General features: G+C 36.3%; 1 protein-coding gene across 1 annotated transcript; it reads left to right on the top strand.

The window, feature by feature from the left end:
• Positions 1-1,327: 1,327 nt before the first annotated feature.
• LOC122069816 (probable sucrose-phosphate synthase 1) lies at positions 1,328-21,028 on the top strand. The gene is made up of 13 exons (XM_042633912.1): positions 1,328-1,725; positions 1,857-1,946; positions 10,355-10,596; positions 14,056-14,119; positions 14,226-14,924; positions 15,077-15,193; positions 15,385-15,516; positions 15,650-15,826; positions 17,796-17,849; positions 17,939-18,001; positions 18,111-19,067; positions 19,617-19,744; positions 20,222-21,028. Exons 1-13 carry the CDS (start codon positions 1,543-1,545, stop codon positions 20,496-20,498), a joined length of 3,183 nt encoding a protein of 1,060 aa, XP_042489846.1. The 5' UTR covers positions 1,328-1,542; the 3' UTR covers positions 20,499-21,028.
• The last annotated feature ends 1,972 nt before the right edge of the window (positions 21,029-23,000 follow it).

The raw sequence follows: 23,000 nt of genomic DNA, 5'->3' as shown, positions 1-23,000 counted from the left end.
AAAAAAAAAAAAATTACTTCTCCATACTTCTTTTATATGGTTTGAGGAAACGGATCGGATTGGATAGACTTAAATCGATTGGAGTGGATTAAAATCGACTTTGTTTGATCCTAATTATTGGTCAATATTATATCATTGGATCAGTATGGACGAAAAGTAAGAAGATAAGAAAAATGATTTTTTTAATAACAACTAAGGGTATTTCTATCCAATCAAAATCGATACAGATTGATTACTTCTAATATCTTAAGTCATATATATAAGTAAAGATTTTAAGCCACATGATTAGATATTTTTGTTTCAACATCCAAGTGATTCAAAGACTTGAAAAGATAAATCTGCTTCAATATAAGAAATTATCGGCTCATTCGAAAGATCCAAAATTGAGAAGCTCTAATCTGATCCCATGAGATTATAATTGGCTACATATATGCAAAGAATTAAATTGGAACATGAGGCATGAAGTGATAATGGAGTTTGAATATGAATTCATTATGGAGTGAAACACAAATACCCATCTTGTTGGTGAACACAAAATTTTCACTAGTTGTTCAACAAGGATATTTCACATTTAGCCACTCATTTCTTAGATTGTAATTTCCAATCTATTCCTATGGAAGTCAATTCTCTATAATCAATTCCCTAGCTTGTAAGCCTTGTTTGTTTCAAGTATGACAATTTGACTAAAATCTACTCTGTGATTGATGGAATCTTATAATCCGACATCTACGGGTTCACCTATTTTAATGAATAATTATTTTTTTATCAAAAAAAAAATCACTATAATGAAAACATCCAATAAACTTATTATGAAATTAAAAAATAAAAATAAAAAGAGATTAATAAGAGAAGGGTAATTTCGTCATATAAAATCTCCACAGAGTGCTTTGGCATGATACCCGGATGATTCCTCCCACAAAATCATTCTAATTTATGGAAAACTGTTTGAAAAAGAAAAAGTGAATGATCATTTGCACTAGTAGACTTTGGGCTGTTTTGGTTATACAACTTCAAAGTTTGATCCATTATTCGTATGGTCATCTAGTTGTATAAATTAGTATCCAACATCTTTTTCACCTTCTGCCGTTATAAGGATAAAAAAGAATATATTTAAAACAAAAATAATAAGTATTAAATGCTAAGTTGTACTACCATTTGAATGAGCAGCTGATCCGTTTTCCAAAATTTGAACATTTTCCTGAGATGTCGCTAATTTAAATAAAATTTGTTTTTTAATAAACCAAGGTTTACACACTCTCTCACACCTCTCTCTCTCTCTCTCACACACACACAGTTTATAAGCGTCTCCTTCCCCTATAGTTCTAGTCTGAGCTCTCTCTCTCTCTCTCTCTCTTCTCTCTCTCTACTACCATTGGTAATTGGTAGCATTATTATCTTTTGTCCTTAGTAGATAAAAGAATAAAATCCAGAAGTAAGATAAGCGTCTGGTTCTCTTATAAGCTTCTCTTTCAGCCTTTATCTTCATATTTCGGTCTCGGACGGTACTGTTGGAGTTCTGAAGCTTTAGGAAAGCAGCCGTTAATGGCGGGAAACGACTGGATTAATAGTTACCTGGAAGCGATTCTCGATGTTGGGCCTGGGTTAGAGGACCCAAAGTCATCTTTGCTGTTGAGGGAGAGAGGGAGATTCAGTCCCACTCGTTACTTCGTTGAGGAAGTCATCACTGGTTTCGATGAAACTGATCTCTACCGCTCATGGGTTAAGGTATGAGAAACTTATTTCAAGTTTCAGTTTGTTGATCTTATCATAACTAGCTTGATTGTTTTGTGATCAGAGAATTTTGGTTGCAAGATTACAGAAAATGATTTGGATTCTGCCCCTACTGTTGCATGCAGGCATCGGCGACGAGGAGTCCGCAGGAGAGGAATACAAGATTGGAGAATATGTGTTGGAGGATTTGGAATTTGGCTCGCCAGAAGAAGCAGGTTTTGTGATTTTTCATTGTTTAATTATTATGTCTTCCTTTAATGTCCGCTCCGTTTTGATTTACTGTGTGAACTATGAAGCTTAGTGGTAAGGATTCGTATATGATGTTACGAACACTTTTTATGAATAATAGAGTTGGAAAATCATTGTGTGGTTGGTTTGGCTCCATTTTTTATTGTTGTTTTGCAGAGTTCATAGATCAAATTGTATTTGCTGAATGCTGATTCGGATTTTGCAATGTCTTGCTGATTGTCATTGTGATTTAGTTTTGTTCGAGTTGGATCACCATGGATTTGTGCTGGTATGTATTAGGCGATGATTGATTAAGGACTAGATCTGGTATCGTATATTGGCTAGATTGGTAATAATCTCTCTCTCTATGAAGATCAAGGTTTAAAAACTCGGATTAGGTAGCCTTTCTCAACCGGACTTAGTATGCAAAGAATCGGGGTTTATCAGATTGGCCTCTGTCAATTCCTAGTTGAATGGTCGATTCTGAGTTGAATTGGCTGATTCCAATCAAAGTTTTAGAACCTTGATGAGGACGGGAGATACTGTTTATGTTAAAAGGAACAAATTCGGAATTGGCAGTGACGACATTTTCAAAGCTTCCCGCATTTGAAGGATGAAGTATAATTTTTCAAAATTCGATGGATTTGTGACATGAACAATCTACATTTTGTTTTTTCTTTTCCCCGTAGATGATGAACTTATGTGGAGCTGCCAGGGGCATCCACCAAATCAAAGTTGTGGCATATTGTGGCGATAAACACTTATGTATGTATATGTGTATATGTGGGTATGCATTGAGATTCTTGTATGGGTTTCAGTAGGTTTTACATCCACAAGTTTGCATTCATTTTGCATTGTTCTTTTTTTTTTTCAAAAAGAATCAGGCCTGTCTGTTGTCTGGTCGAACTGGGTTACAACAGATCTAGCCACATATTTTTTCTATTTTTCTAGTTAGATTTTGTGGGTTTGGTGAGAACTGGCAGCCAAACTAGGGAAAGAGGAAACCAGACCCTCAAAAGTTTGATCTCTAGTATGGATTTTAAAATTAGGATTGATAAAGGATAATATGGAAATAAAATGGCCGAAATTTGTTTACATTTAAAAAAAAAAAAAAAAAAAAAAAATCTAATGGATATTATAGTTGGCATTTGCAATGCTGTTCATGATCCATGACATTGAAGAAAGCCTTGTAAAGGGGTCTAGAAGAAATTTTTTTTTGGGGGTGGGGGGGGGGGGGGAGATTTGCGAGTATCAAAACAAATTGGTAAGACTTGTGTGTACTGTAAAATTTACTGTATATCCAAGACACAAAGTGTACAAACCTTTATGTATTGAACTCCTGTAAAAATTAGAACCATCCTTCAGCAGATTTAGGGCTTAAAATCTAACAATCGTATTTTGTTCTTCACACTCTCTCTTTCTCTCTTTTTTGTGCTTTTCTTTTCCTTTCCTTGAGTAGAAAGATTAGAGAAATTTTCCATATATGTATGTGACCTCTAGGCAGTGCAGTCATAAGTAAGTGTGGAAAAGCTAAGCTTTGTAAGGTCCTGTATATAAACTAAAAATTAATCAATTGTTCTTTCATTTTGCATGAAAGATTCGAGAGATACTATCTGAATGTCAAGGAGGTCTTGGCAAGGGAACCAGCCACATGCATTTAGAAGTGTACAAAAGCTCACATTAGTATTTTATTTTATCTAAAAAAATATTCAATTAGCCTAAGATGGGCCCATTATTTCAACGTTGCATATCTTTTTTGATCTGGAAAACATAGCATTAAGTGAAGGTTCTGAAGTCAACAACAGCTATAATGTCTGAAGCAGGGAGGATTAGACATGGTCTTATACTGGATAAAAAGCACAAAATCAGTTCAGGCCTTCTTTCACTGATTCAAGGTTGTGAAGGCATGAAAGATTGTCTCAACTGGAACATTTCAACTTTGCTGCAGGATCTTTGTAATTTTACTACTTCGTTTCATGTAGTTTTCAGTTTTTTTTTTTTTTTGCAAGAATGAGTGACTGAAGTGATAGGGCTAGACTCACTAAAGCAGCAAGTAACTAAACCCAACCCACAAGTAAGACTGTAGGGTATAATTTCCAGCAATAAAAGGGAACAAAAGCTGAAGTAACTGAGGCTTAGATCAAGCCCAAGTTCTGGTTGATTGTGGGGAATAGGTAGAATAACAATACTTACTAGTTTGAGGGTGAACCAAGGTTAGATAGGAATTGAAAACAAAATTGAAAGTGGACCTCAAAAACAGCCAAGATCTAAGAAACTTCTGGTCACATCAACACCAAATTAGAACAAAGCTAGGGATTGATGACTTGATACATCCCTTCAAATATTACATCAAACTGATGGTCAGATTGGAAGATAGTATCGTAGGCATGAAATTGGTAAGGAAGGACAGAATTAGTAACTTTCTAACTTGTAACAGAACCAACCTTTAGATGGTGCTGAACTTATGGTCAATTGAAGGTTTCAAAGGGAGGATTATACTCTCAAAACAATGCCTGAATCTAATTTCCAGGATAGGAGTTGTTAAGGACTGAAGGTCTGCTGCAATATAACACCACATGGAAGGTGCCGCAGGACAGAGATGATGCAACAGGGTCTTCTCCTTGTGGTAGCTTAATGATATCAGTACTTCAACTTAAAGAACAGTAAATAATTATCACTGTTGTAGTAGGTGTCGACCTCTCCACAGACCAAGGTTGCAACAGCTACAACATAGAGAACAAAAGAGAAGAGAAGGAAGAGAGAAGAAGGGAGGAATAGGAGGTATATGACCAAGGCCTCTCACCTATGGCCTAGGTCAGTCTCTCACTGATTAATGGGACATTTCACCAAAAAACTGCATCTCGTAGCAAACGAAGGCAAAAGCCAATACTCATTTATTATCAAAATCTTGGATGAGGCTCTATGGCTCTTACAATATAATCAGGAGTCTACTACCTCTGAAAAGGAAATTACTAAATAGGAACTATTTAAAATAAGTCCACACATGTAGTAGTGGCGCCTTGTACATCAAGAAATAAAATTAGAGACTAAAGATACTACTCAAAAATATAAAAATAGAATCTAACTACGTAATCCTGTTTAGGACCTAAATACTTAATATTTGGCTTAAAAAACTGCCATTATAATAGAGAACTCAAAAAATACTAAGCCCATGGCCCGTATAACCCATTGGGCATTCAAAATTAACTGACGAAAGTGAAGAAAACCCAAAACAATAGGCCCATCTTCTCTTCTTGCTGAAATTTTGCGTCAAATCTCCCCGGCTTGAAAAAAAAAAAACCTCGACATCAAGTTTTGTAGAGTAGAGGGATCAATTGTGTGATGAAAATCCTTCCGCAGGCCATAACAATATTCTGGTAGCTCATGGATGTTTGGAATGTAGTCTTCGAAGCGTGGAACTTTCACTTCAAAGAACTTTGGTGGCTTGACGAACTCCATGTGCTCTCAACCACTGAATCAATATCAACAGTGAATGTCATATCCATAGAGTTCTCAACTTTGGGTGCCTTCTCATCAAAGACGTGAGGCACAAGCTCTACCTTTTTAAGAACAACTTCAAGGATGTTAACGATTTCTTGTGGAGTGTTCTCAACCACTCTCTCATCTTTCACTATTTCAGATTTTTCTACATTGATCTCTACAACATAGACCTCTTCAGTAGAATCTACTTGTTGATCTTTCTTTCATCTTTGAAGCTTCAAGCATTGTCTCTTCATTACCATCACAGTTCACTATGATCATTTCTACTTTATCTTCAAATTCATGCTCCTTTTCTTTACTGGTGCTCTCTCAATTTCCTTTGGCAATGTAAATTCGGGCACAATCTTCGCCTTAATTTTGTTGGTATCAGCTTTCTACTACTCTCCAACTTTTGAACTTAACTTTATCAAGGACTTCTTAAAATTCTCTTCAGCTTTAAATGCCTTTTGGTGGAAATTTTGTCTAAGGGAGAGATTCTTTGGATATGTTCTAGTAATTACTTGTTTTTCAACTCATGCTTCATCACTTTTTGCTTAGTCCTAGGCTCACGTCTTCTAACTTTGAGTCTCTCTTCATGTAATCTCCACCTTTCTTTAGCACTACCAATCAATCGCAAATAAACAAATCTAACCTTTCACTCATCTATCAATTGTAAGTTCATAAAGTAACAATGAAAAAGGGAAACGTATTTCTTAGACCATGGTCTATGATCTCTCTGTGAAATGTTATAGACAAGTTTCTATGAATTGAATCTCTTATAGTTCCTGTTAATATTAAATTTTAATTAATTTGGGTTATAATTTTTTAGGTTTTAGTTGTTTTATACTGGTGCAGCATGGGTTGAGTAAGTTTTAAATAAGCCGTTCAAATAATTATTTATAACTTTAGACTTACATTTTAACCAAATCAGGTTATTGTTATTTTTTTATTTAAATTGAAATTTGACAAGATTTTAAATTTTAAATTTAAATGTTTCTAAATTTTTAGTGTCCTCCATAAAATAAATGGACGTTTTCATTCCAGAGAATTATTTAGATGACCCAACTTTAAATTATTTTCAGTGAAACTTATTGACTATGGCTTTGATAATTATTGTTGGTCCCATTTCTAAATTCTTGATCCCCTGAACTAAACTAGGCCTGCAAAAAGACTTCTTGTTGAAGTAATTTAGTCTCATGAATTCATGTTCCTTGAATGAATAAAATTTCTGGGAAAATCTATTAATATTTAAAACTAAATGTACTTTGAATTGGAAAAGCAAGGTATGGGAGACTTTGGACCATGACATGGTTTGGAGATTGTTTTTTCCCCCTTCCCTTTAATATTATTCAGTAGAATTGTTATTACCTGAATTAGTTGGCATAAGGTTTAATGTTTATATTCTTTATATGTCTGTGGTGAATTTTTGCTGCTATCTAGCATTATTAAATAAGGATTGATTATTGATGTAAACACAATCTTTAAAATAAAAGAGAAAAGTAATGGAGTGTGGGAAACATTAGATTGTTCATCAAGGAGTTGGGGTTTTTTTTATTTTTTGGCCGGTCTTTTTCTTATATATTATAAATCAAATTCAGCCAGAGCATCATATAAAGGCAAGCATCTAGCCTTTATTCTAAAGAGAAGCCCAGTTAAGGAGATTAGTCAAAGGTGCAGCCTGACCCGAAAAGCCTTGGATGAACCTACGATAGTAGTTTACCAGGCCAAGAAAAGATCTTAACTCATATACCTTTGACGGGGGATCCCGTTCCTCTATGGCCTTCACATTCTCATTGTCCATGCAAATGGTCCCTCCCTTGATCCGATGTCCAAGAAACAATTTTTTCAGGTAGGTAGCCTGATCTACGACCAACCTGCTCCTTCATCATTGGCTTGTTGGAGTGGCGGGGAATCTGGTACTGGCAATCCTAGAGGAGATTTGAGAGAAGTAGGAGAGGAGAGGGTAGGGGTTGAATTCAACTATTCCCTTATTGGCTTGGGCTATCTCTTCTCGGCAAGCGAAGGGTCCAAAGGACTATCTTTCTTCTAACCCAGCTCCGAAAACGTTTGACTCTATAGTATAGGGGCGCTCCTGCGACTGCTACTGAACTGACTAGCTAAGCTACCTATGATGCTATTGTCTCTGCTGCTGGTGCTGGTGATGAAGGTAGTGGTGGATAAGCTGGGACGAGAAGGCATGTTACTGATGGAAGTCTTAGAATTCATATAGTTGTCATATCATATTTAAAGAAAATGTATGTTGAGAAAATAATCTCAACAACCTAAAATATGCTGTTAGGAGGTCTTGTTGTTTGTCAGTTGTTACGATAGTTAAGTTGTTTATTTTCCTGTGGCAAAGTGGATTAGGATGATGTCATGGAATGCAGGATTGCTTTCAACCGCATTATATTTAAAAATGCTGCGCGATAGCCTTAATGCGAGTACGGGCAGGCAGCTTTGAGTTGCAATATCCTTTGCCGTGTCCGATATCCCTAACCATAGGATAAGAAGACAGGTGATTCTGGTGTTTCATCACCGGCTCATTCGTATGGAGGTCGGTTATAGACTGGTGAGATTCGATCTTTTGAGCTAATCATAGAGCACCCTTGCTTCTTTGGTCGTAGATCAGCTAGTGCTCAGGAGTTTCTTCTTTGCTTGGTGTAGCGAAGAAATAGAATCGGAGTGCTATTTACATGTACATATACAAGAATTTACATGTAAATTCTTTTAGAAAATAACACAACCTCTTCTTATTTGAATAATTTGACGTTGAACCCAGCAAAGCGATGAAACAAGCAATAGCCCCATTAGCCATTAATAGTAAGTATAGATGCGCCTACTCGAGTAAGGCGTGCCGTTGACTCATTCTCTTAGATCTGGATATGATCTCTCTATTGTAAAACAGGCTTAGTTTATGTCAAGAAGTAATAGGTCATAGTTGAATTCTGCTGTTCTTTTTTTTTTTTTTTTTTTTCTCAATCTTCAATGTTCTTGTGACTTGATGATTGCTGTGGAAAGTTAGTTAATCCTTGTTAACTGCAGTCACTACTTTATTATTCAGTAGAACTGTTAGTACCTGAAGCAGTTGGTTTAAGGTTTAATATTTATGTTCTTTATATGTGTGATGAATTTTTTTTGCTATCTATCATTTTTAAATAAAGATTAATTATCGATGTAAACAGTCTTTAAGTTAAAAGAGAAAAGTAATGGAGCGTGGGAAACATTAGAAAGTTCATCAAGGAGTTGGGTTTTTTTTTTTTTTTTGCCAGTCTTTTCCTTATATATTATAAATTAAAAGACGTTGATTCATTCTCTTAGATCTGGATATGATCTCTCTATTACAAAATATGCTTAGTTTATGTCAAGAAGTAATAGGTCATAGTTGAATTCTGCTTTTTTTTTTGACTGGATGATTGCAGTAATAGTTGTCAAGGCGTCGTGTTGGCGTCCATGCAGTTTTCCTGGGGCCTAGGCGACTGTCGCCTTATTCCACTGCATGTCGCCTTATATCTTGGCACTTATTTATGCCAAATATCATTTAAGTAAATGCTTTTAGATATTATTCATAAATAAGCAAACACCATCCCTATTTGAATCCAATAAAAATAGTTTAAAAATAAAATTCAAAAAGGATAAAAAGTCAAACCCCCCAATCCAAGAACGAAAACTGGAATTTTGGTTGTACGGGCGATTTTCAATTTTAAAATGCTGGGGGTTTTCTCAATTCTGAAAATTTTATAAATCTTATCATGGTAAAACATTGCTAAAAACCAAAAGTCTGGTAAAATAATCTGTTGTTTTGATGTCCATAAGATTATTTTCAGTCAAGCGATTTTAACAACATTTGCACACTTTAAAATAAGTTTGACCAGAGCATAAATTTGTCATTACAACTCAGATTTAAGTAATCTTAGACTTGTTGGAAAGTTGGTTTTGTGCTATACCTAATACAAAGTCTCATGTGAAAAATAAAATCACTTGACCAGGCAAAATTATTATAGAATAAGAGCATTTCTCTAAATGCTGATTTTTTATGAATTGATGTGGCTTAATGTTGATTTTTGATGACTTGGTGTGGCTTAATATTGATTTTTGATGATACAAGGTATATACAACATACTAAATAATGTTAGAAAAGAGGAAAAATAAAAAATAACACTTTCACTTTGTTCGCCTTAAGGCTAGCGTCTTGCCACCTAAGCGCATAGGCAGCCCTTGAACGCCTTGGTTCCCCTTTTCGCCATGACAACTATGACTGCAATAGAAAGTTAGTTAATCCTTGTTAACTACATTCACTACTTTACTGCAAAGATTTTTTAAACTTCATTAATTATCATATAAAGTCTCATTTGCTCTTGTTATTAATGTGACATACTTGAGCTCACTGTTGAATTGTAAAAATGCAAATTCTTTGTTTTTGTTGACAAAAGTTACTTTGATGTGGTGTGCTCTACTTCATATGCACATGTTCGGGTTTTGTGGGATAGAGTTTCCATCATTGTTTGATCATTATTTAAAATGTTCAGATATAATTTCATGGACTCCAGGAGGAAAACTCATTAGTCCCAATCCTACAGTGATGTGATTCTTGATCCATTAAATTTGACTTGTGATTTTCTCCATTACAATTATTCTGACATGATATTGTCAGTAAGTAGCATGGGATGTCCATGCTGCTTTTTGGTTCTTATCTTGTTGTATCATTTCTTACATCCCATTTGTTTGATCTTAGGGAATCTGGCCCTTTTTCTTTCTAAGCAATGGCAATGTCTCTGCAAGAATTCAAGATTGTTATTCCATTTGCAGTCCACAAGATCTATTATACATCAATTTACTCCCCTCATCTTCTGTCCGGATCTCAATGGTCCATCATTGATCATTTTCTGAAAATAGTTACTTCGACACTTTTGTGCAGCTTGAAGGGGAGGAAGCCCAACGTATGGCTAAACGTCGTCTTGAGCGTGAAAGAGGTCGAAGGGAGGCAACCGCTGATATGTCGGAAGACTTTTCAGAAGGAGAGAAAGGAGATGTTGTCAGCGAATTGTCTGTTCATGGTGAAAGTAACAGAGGAAAAATGCCTAGAATCAGTTCCGTAGATGTTATGGAGGCCTGGGCTAATCAACAAAAGGAAAAGAAACTGTACATTGTGTTGATAAGGTATGGACTCACCATTGATATTCTTAATCTCTCTGTTGTGGTTTTTTAGCAGTCTAATGAATTTTCTGTTTGGTTCACTTCTCAAAGGAATGCATTCCAATCAGTAAATGATGTTTCTAGAAATGCTATATCCATGCTTTGATGCTTCCAGTATTTTATGTGAATGTGGAACGTGGTATCCATTATTTGATGTTAGTTGAGAATTTCAAGATTTCGTCTCTATTTGTGGTAGTTTGTAGAGTTTGACATTCCCAGATTTCTATCAGTTTTGGTTATGTTGCATATTGGTTGTCCTTGTTGGAAACCTTGGCCACGTGTCAGTGATAAGATGGCCATAGGTGATGATGTGGCTATTTATGGTTATTATGAAGTCATGATAGTGCTCAAAGGCGTGTCACACATTAAATGTGTGAAGTGGAAGCAGCGTGTTGAAGGACTCTTAATTAAAAGTGAAAATCATTGGTTTATACAATGGAAGCACGTTTGAAGCATTTTTAGAAATCTGGATGAAATATTTAGAAAGTGACATGTAAATGTAAGTTGTAGATCTTTGGACTGTGAATCTAACGCAATTGGAATCACGTAGATCGGATATTGGAGTAGAAAAAGTTACGATATGTTCTTCAAGCCAACATGTAAGTTGAAAAAGGCGATGTCTTACACATTAGTTGGGTTCAATCCCATTTTTCAGATCCATTTAGTGAATTTAGGTTGAAGGTATAAACATGAGAAATGTAATGCTTTGAGTCTTCTATCCGTAGAAAAAAATCGGGTCAATCGGAGTTCGGACAAGAGAGATATAATCATTTTCATATGGTTGCTTTGAAACAGAGCCAACCAAGTTTCTCATGACGGGTTCAGTTCACATGACTTCGAGTCGAATTTTGAGCTATTTTATAAAAGAATTAGAGGAATGATATTTCTGCAAAAATAGTAGATATGTGAGTTTACTTTCAGAAGAAACAAGATTCAATTCATTTGGAGTTATATATAAAAAGTTATGTCGTTTGCACTAAGGTAAGGTCAATCTTCCAGAGTAGATTCCGATCTGAACCAAGAGGTTAAACCACACATATTTTGGGGCTTTTGTTGGATCTTCTTCAAGTATATTTTAGGGATTTCTTTCACAACTTCTTGAAGAACAAAAAGAAGAAAAACCTTAGAAGATAAAAAAGGAGAAAAAAGAAGAATAGGCCAACTGTTTGTGTGCACTCATGCCCAAATTTTGAGGAAACCCCTTGTTTGAAAATTTTTGTGCATTGAATGCTTGAGTACCATCACTAGCAAGCTTAAGAAGTCATTACATGCCACATTAAAGGTTTGAGAGGGATGTTGGAGTTCATTGAAGACAAAGAAACTCCTTATGTGTGATAGAAGAAGGAGAAGACAAAAGAGATGATCTACCATCTTCTACTCTTGAAGGTTCAAGATTAGCAATCAAGAAGGGAAAGCTGAAGATTCCAGTGTATCTGGGAATCTTAGAGAAGCTCTCCACCCCTTACTAGTCAAGGGAGGTAATCTCTGCTCATCAAGTCCTATTTTGTATGACCTAGTTGTTAAAGTTGCACAACCTAAGGCAATGATTGTAAGGGGAGGGACTTGTACTCATATTTCTCATCATATACATTGTAAGTGGGTTGAAATCCTAGCATGAGTACTATCTCAGGTTGAAGCAGGTGTCATAGCACCTAGACTGTTGTAACAGTCACAAACTAGTTGAGTATTGAGAAAAATACGGAGCCCAGAAAGGGTATTTCTCCGTGGAGTAAGCAGTGAGTTGAACCCCGTATATCTTGTACCACTTGTGTATGCTTGTATATTGGAGTCCTTGAATTGTGAATGCGTATAGGATGAGTATAGTTGTTTGGTAGACTTGACCACTGAGTGTGCAAAGTGGGCAAACATATGATTGTGTGTGTTGAACGGAATACAAGGTAGCTTCAAACAGACATCTCCGGGAAGGATTTTATAAACTCTGTTCACCCCTCTCTCAGTGTCAACCTGAGATTTACAACACTTATTGAATTTAATAAAATGTTAAATATTAGTATTTCCTTTAATTTCTATAAGAGCCATGGTTCAAAATCTCGCCTTTCGTTATTTTTTCTTTTGCCGAGATGAGATAGGCTACGAAATACACTTTGTACAGGGTCTCGGTCGAAATCTTGGTATCTCGGCCGAGATATTGGTATCGTCTCGACGAGATACCGAAATGTTACATTGTAAAAGCTTATAAATACCTCATTTCGGTGAGACAGAGTTGAAATCCTGTCTCGGTGAAATCTTGGTTCCATCTTGCATTTTGCACACAAAGTCACCCTATTAGCCTCTAATTAGCCACATCATCACTCGTATTGCCTTCCATATCACTCCTACAACAAGATCTACACATTCCAAGCTTAGGAAAGGTAAAGTTTTTTCCCCAAAACCATTTTTTTTAAATAGTACATAAATGCATGTTGGATGTGGCTAAATTTTTTATATGTTAGACATTAGAGGCCGATCTATAACCTCACGGAGTCAAAAAAAAAAATTTTTTTTTGGTACATAAATATATATTTTTTTATTTTTCTGGTTTAAAAACGCATTTTCCATTAACATAAATTGTTACTTTTCAGTAGATACTAGACACTAGAGGCCGATCTATGACCTCACATAACATGCATTTGTGGTGTAGTCAGAGGAAAATGCATGTCAACTCCATCTGGGCGTGGAATCTAACCAGGCCATCATAGTTCTTTCCAGTAGATATTAGATAATCATTCTGATTATTGTTGTACTGTTGTGTAACTAATATGCTCAGTGGATGACTTTAGTTAGGACTTGTGAGTTAGAGAGTTGCATAGTTTATTACTCTAGTACTCTAAATATTAGTTAATTAATGTTGATGTATGTTTTGATCATGGCTTAGATGCATTATTTATTTGTTTTACTATCATATTATATCTTGTTCTAGCAATGAAGTAGGTAAAATCTCTAGAACAGTTCGACGGTTGCTACCAAACAAGAGTGCAACTCTAAAACAATGTCATGTTCTAATATTTTTGCAAATTTACGTTCTAAGCATATTTATTAACCTTAAAACAAGCTACCCACCAAGTTTCAGGTCAAAATATGGCCGCTTGACCACTGAAACAGTCAACCGAGTCAAAATAAAAAATAAATAAATAAAATACACCAACTTGCCGAGATCTCGCCGAGTTGGTGATTCTGAACCCACCGAAACGAAACGAGATTTCGAACCTTCATAGGAGCTGAAATTGACGTTGGTATCAAAACTTTGAACTCTATTCATCTAGTTGATAGTTGAGGAGCTTCTAGAGACAAGCAGTAAAGGGTTTGCAAATTTGATGCAGCTTTTTATTTTCTGAACTCTCTTTTTGTCCTGATACTGAGATGCTATTCATTTGATCTATTTGGCATGCATGATGATGTTTTTAACCATCAGTCTACATGCAGCCTCCATGGCCTCATACGGGGTGAAAATATGGAGCTTGGTCGTGATTCTGATACCGGTGGTCAGGTAGCATTTTATCATAAGCCTCTTTCCTTGAGGTCCTTATTGATGTATATCTATGCAGTAATTTGAAAGCACTTCCATCATAAATATATTTTCTTCCTTTTTTCAGGTTAAATATGTTGTAGAACTTGCAAGGGCTTTAGGCACCATGCCTGGAGTGTATCGGGTTGACTTGTTGACAAGACAAGTGTCAGCACCTGACGTAGATTGGAGTTATGGTGAACCAACAGAGATGCTGACTCCGAGAAACTCTGATAGTTTTACAGATGAGATGGGAGAGAGCAGTGGTGCATACATTGTCCGTGTACCATTTGGGCCAAAAGATAAATATATTGCAAAGGAACTCTTGTGGCCCTACATTCCTGAATTTGTTGACGGTGCTCTTAACCATATAATTCAGATGTCTAAGGTTCTGGGAGAACAGATTGGTGGTGGGCAACCAGTCTGGCCTGCTGCTATCCATGGGCATTATGCAGATGCGGGTGATTCTGCTGCTCTTCTGTCTGGGGCTTTAAATGTACCGATGCTTTTCACTGGCCACTCACTTGGTCGGGATAAGCTTGAACAACTTCTGAAACAAGGGCGCATGTCCAAGGATGAAATAAATGCCACCTATAAAATAATGCGTCGGATAGAGGCTGAAGAGCTTTGTCTCGATGCATCTGAAATTGTAATCACTAGCACGAGACAGGAGATAGAACAACAATGGCGTTTGTATGATGGTTTTGATCCAATACTTGAGCGCAAACTGCGAGCAAGGATCAAGCGTAATGTTAGCTGTTATGGAAGGTTCATGCCTCGCATGCTTGTAAGTACTTACTCAATGTTTATTGAATTCTTTATGGTTCCCATGGAGGCTACTTGGTGAATTTAAAGTAAGCTTCAATTTATTACATATTTGATGACAACTGGTCAAGTTGTAAGCTTTCTCATAAAATGATTTCTTATCCTTATTTACAGATTATTCCTCCCGGAATGGAGTTCCATCATATTATTCCACATGATGGTGATATGGAAGGCGAAACAGAAGGAAATGAAGACAATCCAGCCACTCCAGATCCACCTATTTGGTCCGAGGTATCAACAGTTCTCTGTTCTACATTCCTTCAGATCCATGACAGATTGATTTTGAATGATGTTTCTTTCAGATTGAAGTGCTCAATTTATTTTTTGTTGTGAAAGTTGGGCCTGGGTATTTTTTTTTTTTTTTATTTATCACTGTGCTTAAGCTTTCATTCTTTTTACCAGAGTGAGTTTTCATATGGCAGATAATGCGCTTCTTTACCAACCCACGCAAACCTATGATACTTGCCCTTGCTCGGCCAGACCCTAAAAAGAACATTACAACTCTGGTCAAAGCATTTGGAGAATGCCGTCCATTAAGGGAGCTTGCTAATCTCGTATGCTTTCTGTTTGAATTAGATTGACTGAGATTCACAATTTCTCTTATTTAGTGGATGAATATTGATGATTGTGCACAGGGCTGAAGCAGGTTCTGCTTCTTTCTTCTTCTTTTTTTTGTTGTTGTTGCAGACATTAATAATGGGAAATAGGGATTTTATTGATGATATGTCCGGCACGAATTCATCTGTTCTTCTCACAATACTTAAGATGATTGACAAATATGATCTGTATGGTCAAGTGGCATACCCTAAACACCACAAACAATCTGATGTTCCTGATATTTATCGTCTGGCTGCAAAGACAAAGGTACTCTCTATTTACTTATATATTTTTGAATACATCATATGATTTTAAGATAATGCAAGGGTTAATAACATGTGGTTCAAATAGGAACTAGATTTCACTTTTTCTATCATGGGTATTATCCTTCTTTAATATTTCCTCAACATTTCAAGCAAACATTGCCTTTCTAGATCATTCTGGCTTCAATTCTGCCACACCTGTGTTTTCTTTATATTCTTTATTAATTTGATTTGGATGGATGAATTCGGTGTAAGGAATATAATAGGTTTATTTTCCCTCTATTATATTGAACGTGATTGTGCTGTTTTTTTTATTAAGGATGATATACTGTGGTAATGCTTTCTGTATTGCTTCGCAATACCATGGTAATGGTGTTTTATAGTGATGTCATTACACTTGGAAGTGTGATTGTTACTGTTTTCCCCCATAGTAGTGTCTAGTTTAAATAGGCTTCAATTTCACTTTTTTCCTGAGAGCGATTTCGCCCCCTTTAGGATTTATTCGTCTTTCACGTTCTATGAAATCCTTGCTATGTGCAATGATGGATCTGCAATTGATTTTTTTTTTTTGGGGGGGGGGGGTGTGTGGAAGGAGAATGAGGTCCTTACTTCCTGTGTGAATTAGTTGATTTTAGTGCCCTTTTCCCGTGTCTTGTTTGGAACATGTTTTGAGATTGAGTTCCTTCTGCATGTCATGGTGTAGAGGATCAAATTATTTCTTTTAAAAATGTGTTGAGGTTAAAAATATTAAGATTTATGAGAAGATTTACCAGAAAGACACATGGATGGAGACTTGCTGTTACCTTTGGTAGGGGTTTGGGCGTGTCAACACAACCATTGGTGTGTGTAGTTCACTGACGACATGCAAAGTTAGATGGTTTTCATTATTAACATAGCCAACTCTTATGATTTCAGTTCAGTTGTATTGTCAACAATGATGGAGAAATTGAGCGTAATGATGCTCATAGATTAAAATTGTGTGGCTGAGTGTCAGAAATTTGCCCTTTCGATGCCTACTGATCAAACACATGGATATTTTAATTGAAACCAATGCTAGATTTTGGATGTATGGAATGAATGCAGTTGAGGAAGATCAGAAAATTTTATAGCATCAGATGGAAAGATGACCAGCATTCTAGGAAATGTGGAACTTGGTGAGGGTGAAGGCTCTGACAAAGTGCTTGTTGGAGTTAATTTGGGTCCAGGTGTGCAAAAGGGGCCACACATGAACAAATGATGTTGGTGCTAAACACACTCTGTGTTTGTGCGTGTGTGCGTGCGTGTTTGTAGACATAGGTTTGTGTATTTCTTTCTTTCTTTTTTCTTTTTTTTTTTTGGGGGGGGGGCGGGGGTGGGGCGTTTGAGGAGTGAAAGTATCCCTGTTTTTTCTCTCTTGTTCTACCAAAGATGTGCTATTTGCAATCAAGGATGCCATTTAAAAGAGGAATTCATGTGTGACCGCTTCGTAGCCACTCCAGAAGAAAGACCACTTAGGATTGGCAGATACAAAAATATCCAAATGGATTAGAAATGCTAGGTTTCATCATGATAATTAAGCTAAAAAGAATGCTAGCATTTAAATAATCATGAAATGCCATATCGGAGGCACTTGTTGCCCTCATGATTCACAACAAGAATCTAGAAGTAGTAAGCTTCTCGACTAAGATTTGAAAAATAGAGGAACTCATAAAATAATGAAGAGTGGCTGTCTTGAAATAAGTGCTGAAAGTGTTCAGTTGTTGGAAGTCTTCATTTGGTCCAGAACGTTGAGGTTGCCAATGGCAAGAGGTCTTGGCCTTATATTTTAGGTTTATTGATTTTCTTTATTGAGACTCCAGGTATTCCCCATAGTCTCACTGTCATTTTTGGTTTGTAATTTTTCATTCTGGTGTTTTTCCCACATCCTGTTCCTTTTTAATATACAGAATTGGTGCATATGTTGTTGGAGCTCATTTCTAATCTTGGTTTTGCAGGGTGTTTTCATCAATCCGGCTTTTATTGAGCCATTTGGGCTTACTTTGATAGAGGTGCTAATTTTTATTAGTTTTTTCAGAACTCTTAAATTTTGTAAGTTAATTGATCACCGAAAATAATGTTTTATGTCCTCACTAAGCAGGCTGCAGCTTATGGTTTGCCTATGGTTGCCACAAAAAATGGAGGTCCTGTTGATATACATAGGGTATGCCATGCATTTGGTCTTGGTATATTGTTGTGAAGAAATTATAGATCCTTCTGCAGAAGCTGTACTGAGATGTAGTTCCAACGTCTAATAGTAAAATTTGTTGCAGGTTCTTGACAATGGTCTCCTTGTTGATCCCCATGATCAGCAGTCTATTGCTGATGCTCTTCTGAAGCTTGTGGCGGATAAGCAACTTTGGGCAAAATGTCGGCAGAATGGGTTGAAAAATATTCACCTTTTCTCTTGGCCAGAACATTGTAAGACTTACTTATCTCGGATAGTCAGTTGTAAGACGAGGCATCCACAATGGCAAAGAAATGATGGAAATGAAAATTCAGATTCAGATTCACCAAGTGATTCCTTGAGAGATATACAGGATATATCTTTGAACCTAAGGCTTTCTTTAGATGGTGAAAAAAATGAAGACGGTGCCACTCTCGATAGTGCTTTAGATTCTGAAGAAAATGCTGTTGATCGGAAGAGTAAGTTAGAGAATGCTGTTTTGACTTGGTCAAAGGGTGTTTTACGGGACACAAACAAGGCCGGAAACAATGAAAAAGCAGACCCAAATACCATCGTCAATAAGTTCCCAGCATTCAGAATGAGGAAACACATTTTTGTCATTGCTGTGGACTCTGATACTAGTACAGAACTGCTTGAAAATATTCAGAAGGTTTTTGATGCTGCGGGGCCGGCTAAGACTTCTGGGGTTGTGGGTTTCATATTGTCAACAGCACTGACCATATCTGAGATACAATCTCTTCTGCTCTCAGGAGGCCTGAGTGCAACTGATTTTGATGCTTTCATCTGCAACAGTGGTAGTGAAATTTACTATCCGTCTTCAAGTTCTGGGGGAGGTCCTTCTGAGTTTCCTTTTGTAGTTGATTTGGATTATTATTCACATATTGAATATCGTTGGGGTGGAGAAGGGTTGAGAAAGACATTGGTCCGTTGGGCTGCTTCGATTGTTGATAAGAAGGGAGAAAATGAAGAGCAAATTGTTACCGAGGATGAACAGAGTTCAACCTCATATTGCCATGCATTTAAAGTGAAAAACCCAGCATTGGTAAATCTATTTTCCTATTTAGTTGAATTTTTTCTTCAAATGAAAAGTTTGTTATATGTTGTCAGTGTTCAAACATGTGGAGATTTGAGTGCAAATTTTTCTGAAACATTTTAGAACCCTCTGCTTTATTTTTTAAACACAAGGAGTGTGGAGTAGTTTGCCCCCTAGAGCTCACGTGTATAATACAGAAGAAAACTAGTAGATTAGAAGCCTTTTCCCCCTCTGAAAATGACTTCAGGATTGAATTTGATAGTTTCAATGATCGAAATGCAAAGCATCTGAAAATACAGATGGAAATACACGATATGGGAAAATATGGACAAAGATGTGCTATATATGGGTGCAACTTATTTTGTACATGAGAATCCTTGTATTGCATAGTAGTCTGTACTTTTACATCTTTTATTTCTCCCGGTTATACATCATTGGGTATTTGCATCCAAAGCTTCTGAAAGTGCGCAGTTCGTTCATTGAGACAATCATATTGAATATTTAGGTCACTTTTCCTTTTCTCTTTTGTTTTCTTTATTCTTTCTTGTGCCTTCACAGGTCCCTTCTGTCAAGGAGCTCCGGAAATTGATGAGAATTCAAGCTCTACGATGTCATGTTATATATTGCCAAAATGGCACCAAGCTGCATGCAATCCCTGTACTGGCCTCTCGGTCTCAAGCTCTGAGGTATTTGTGTTTAGTTTATGCTTAATGTTACTAAGGAGTATGATTGCTATTTGTTATATAGCTTAATTTATTGTGATTCCTGGTTGTTTTTAAGAAATTTTGGTCTTATACCTCATTAATCCACAAAGTTGGTTTAGTTCCTATCGACATGAGCTTTCAAAATCATGCAATTCTGGGGAAACCTTTTGGTTACTTTAGGGCAGGGGAAAAAGAAAAAGATTACAGGAAAAAGGGAAAATTAGTCTGGTTGTTTAGCGTGGAAATTGTGTCTATAGTCAAAGAAGAAAGATAAAGCTGATGAATTTTCTAGATTAACTTTGGCAGTTATTAATTTTTGGATCTCTTACAATGTGCTACTATATATTCTTTTCTGTCCTGCTCAATTAAACTTGGTTCTTGTTGCATTTCTTGTGCATTCTACCTTGAGATGTTATATTGAGTTTTGATTGTTGTAATTTGGAAACACATTCTTTCCAGGTATCTATATGTTCGGTGGGGTGTGGACTTGTCAAATATGATTCTGTTTGTTGGAGAATGTGGGGACACAGATTTTGAAGGAATGCTTGGTGGGGTCCACAAGACTGTTATATTGAAGGGTATTTGCAGCAGTGCACGTGCCCTGCTTCATTCAAGCAGAAACTACCCGCTAGAAGATGTGCCATTTGATAGCCCCAATATTGTTCAGACTGCTGAACAGTGCAGCAGTGATGACATACGAGCGTCACTGGTTAAACTAGGGGTTCTTAAGACCTAGATGATAGAGAACTCCATATGCTGCTTCCATACATGAGAACAAATTGAGATTCATTTGCAGCTTCAGTCGCTGGTTATCTTATGCTTCATCTGGCTTCCCGACCACTTGCAGACTTCATATCCTTTAAGTTTTGGAAATTGACCCCTTGGTTCCTTCCCGCAAACAAAAAGGTTATGGTTTCTCAAATATGAAAGCATAAGAGAGAGAGTTCTTCCTTCCTGGAATTCTATAGCATCATTTGTTTTGCTAAGTTTCTTTTAGGAACCAAAAGCTTTCGGTTTTCCTGCTCTGCCCACCCCATGTTGCTACAAGTTGACAGACTAAATTGATCGATGTGTCTGAAATTTCTTTTCTTTACTCCTGTAGGGATGGTATGTGATGGAGGAAATTCTCTTCTGCCCCCCTCTTTTCTGTAAAAGCTGGGACAGAATGATGTTTAAGTACGTCATAATTTCTTGTACAGTGTTTTCAGTTATGTAAAATGAATTCAAATAATGAAGAATGGAAATCTAAGCGAACCTACTGAGTAACCATGTTTTCTCTTGACGCTGTAGATGGTTTGCTTCCTTAAAGTTGTACCGATGGCTATCCTGTAAGATTGAAACGTAAGGAAGAGAGTAATGGAACTTACATCTGTTAGCAATTTTAATCTATAGAGTTAGGTGCATAACCCTATAATGAATAGAATACACAGATGAATTGAAAAGAGACAAACAATATACCTCTTGAGCGTGAGTAGAGTCCTTAAACCAAGAACGGTGAAGATTTTCATGAATAGTGATGAAGAATTACACAATGGAGTCTTTTTGTCTTCTGCAGTTTTTATCCTTTGTGGTCTCCTGTGTGCATTCTCTTGTGAGGAAGTAGTGCTCCTAAAACCGATATTTAATTGTGTTGGATAATGACTACACTAACCATCAATATTCTATTTATAATAGAATTCTTAAATTTCTAATCTCCTCCCACAATGGATTGGGTTAGGTATCTAATCTAAACCTATTTGAACCCAATGGATCAATAGGTATTAGTTAAGCTCACATAAAAGTTCTAAAAATATTCTACTTGGTTACACTGATATTGGTGTCTTTTCATTGATTTTGGCAAAAAAAAATTAAATAAAACACCTCTCAAATAATCTTGATTCAATCAACAATCTTTAGTGTTGAACAACAATGGAAAATACACATCATCATACGGCATTTAACTATCTATTGTTACGAACAATAGAAAATCATTAATCCAAATCGCTTGGAGAATATGTACATACGGAATTGATTTCATAATTGTAATCACATGAAATATCTCTTTCCTTAAAAACCCATTTCTTGATCTAAAGATCTTTCTACCTTGAAAACCTCACCGGTAGTGAACTTTGATATTAATCAACATTAAAGCAAGTCGCCATACTTTTGAGTTAATAGCTTAATTTGGTATATTGTGTATGGTTAACCACCACTTTCATGTATTTAGGCTAAATATCGGCATAAATCACGAAACTTAGCTAAATTCTGCCATTAACCTTGACATGGAAAAATCGAACCATAATATTCACATAATAATGAGAGAAAACATAGATGAGTACTATATTAAAAGGAAATATGTTCAACATAAACAATGTTCACAATGTATAGCCAAACAAAAATAATGCTCATTACAAAATCAAAGATAGAGAAAAACAAACTCCCACTAAACAAGCGTATCAAAAGATTCTATAACTCCCATGTTGGAAATATGAGTCTTGAAAACTCCCACTAGAAGAGTTTTGTTCAGAGAATTAGCAACCATCTCCTCAGTTGCAATATGCTCAACAACAATCTCCCCAGTGATTACCTTTTCACGAACCAAAAGATATCTGATCTCAATGTGCTTGGAACTGCTTGATCTCTTGTTGTTCTTTGTAAAGAAAACAACAAAAAAAATTGTCACACCATAAATGCACAGGCCTAGAGATAGGGTCAACGACTTTCAACCACAATACCTACTAGCAGCTTCATAGAGTGCTACAAACTCAGCTTGCATAGTTGATGAAGTTAGAATAGTTTGTTTGGTGTTATTTCATGAAATGCACATCCTCTCAATATAAAAATATATCCAGATGTACTTTCTATCATCAGTACACCCCTTAAAATCAGAATCAGAATACCCCACCCCTTCAAACGTTTCAGACTTAATGAACGCTAGTTTAAAGTCCTTTGTCTATTGCAAGTAACGCATGACTTTCTTGGATGCAATCTAATGTGCCAATCGAGCATCTGATTGAAACCTGCGAAATACACTGATTGCAAATACAATATTCAGACAAGTGCAGACCTGTGCATACATGAGGCTTTCGACTTCTGATGCATAAGGCTTGTCATTCATTGAGCTCCTCTCAGTATCATTCTTTGGACATTGCTACTCATTCAACTTATCCCCTTTGTTAAAGGGCACTTCATCACCTGAACATGTAGATGTGCTGAACCTCTTTAGTACTCTATCCAAGTATGCCCTTTCTCATAGCCT

This window comes from Macadamia integrifolia, unplaced genomic scaffold, assembly GCF_013358625.1.
Source record: "Macadamia integrifolia cultivar HAES 741 unplaced genomic scaffold, SCU_Mint_v3 scaffold724, whole genome shotgun sequence".
Classification (NCBI taxonomy): Eukaryota; Viridiplantae; Streptophyta; class Magnoliopsida; order Proteales; family Proteaceae; genus Macadamia; species Macadamia integrifolia.
The sequence above is the reverse complement of the archived record's forward strand: the minus strand, read 5'-3'. Positions and strand labels throughout refer to the sequence as shown.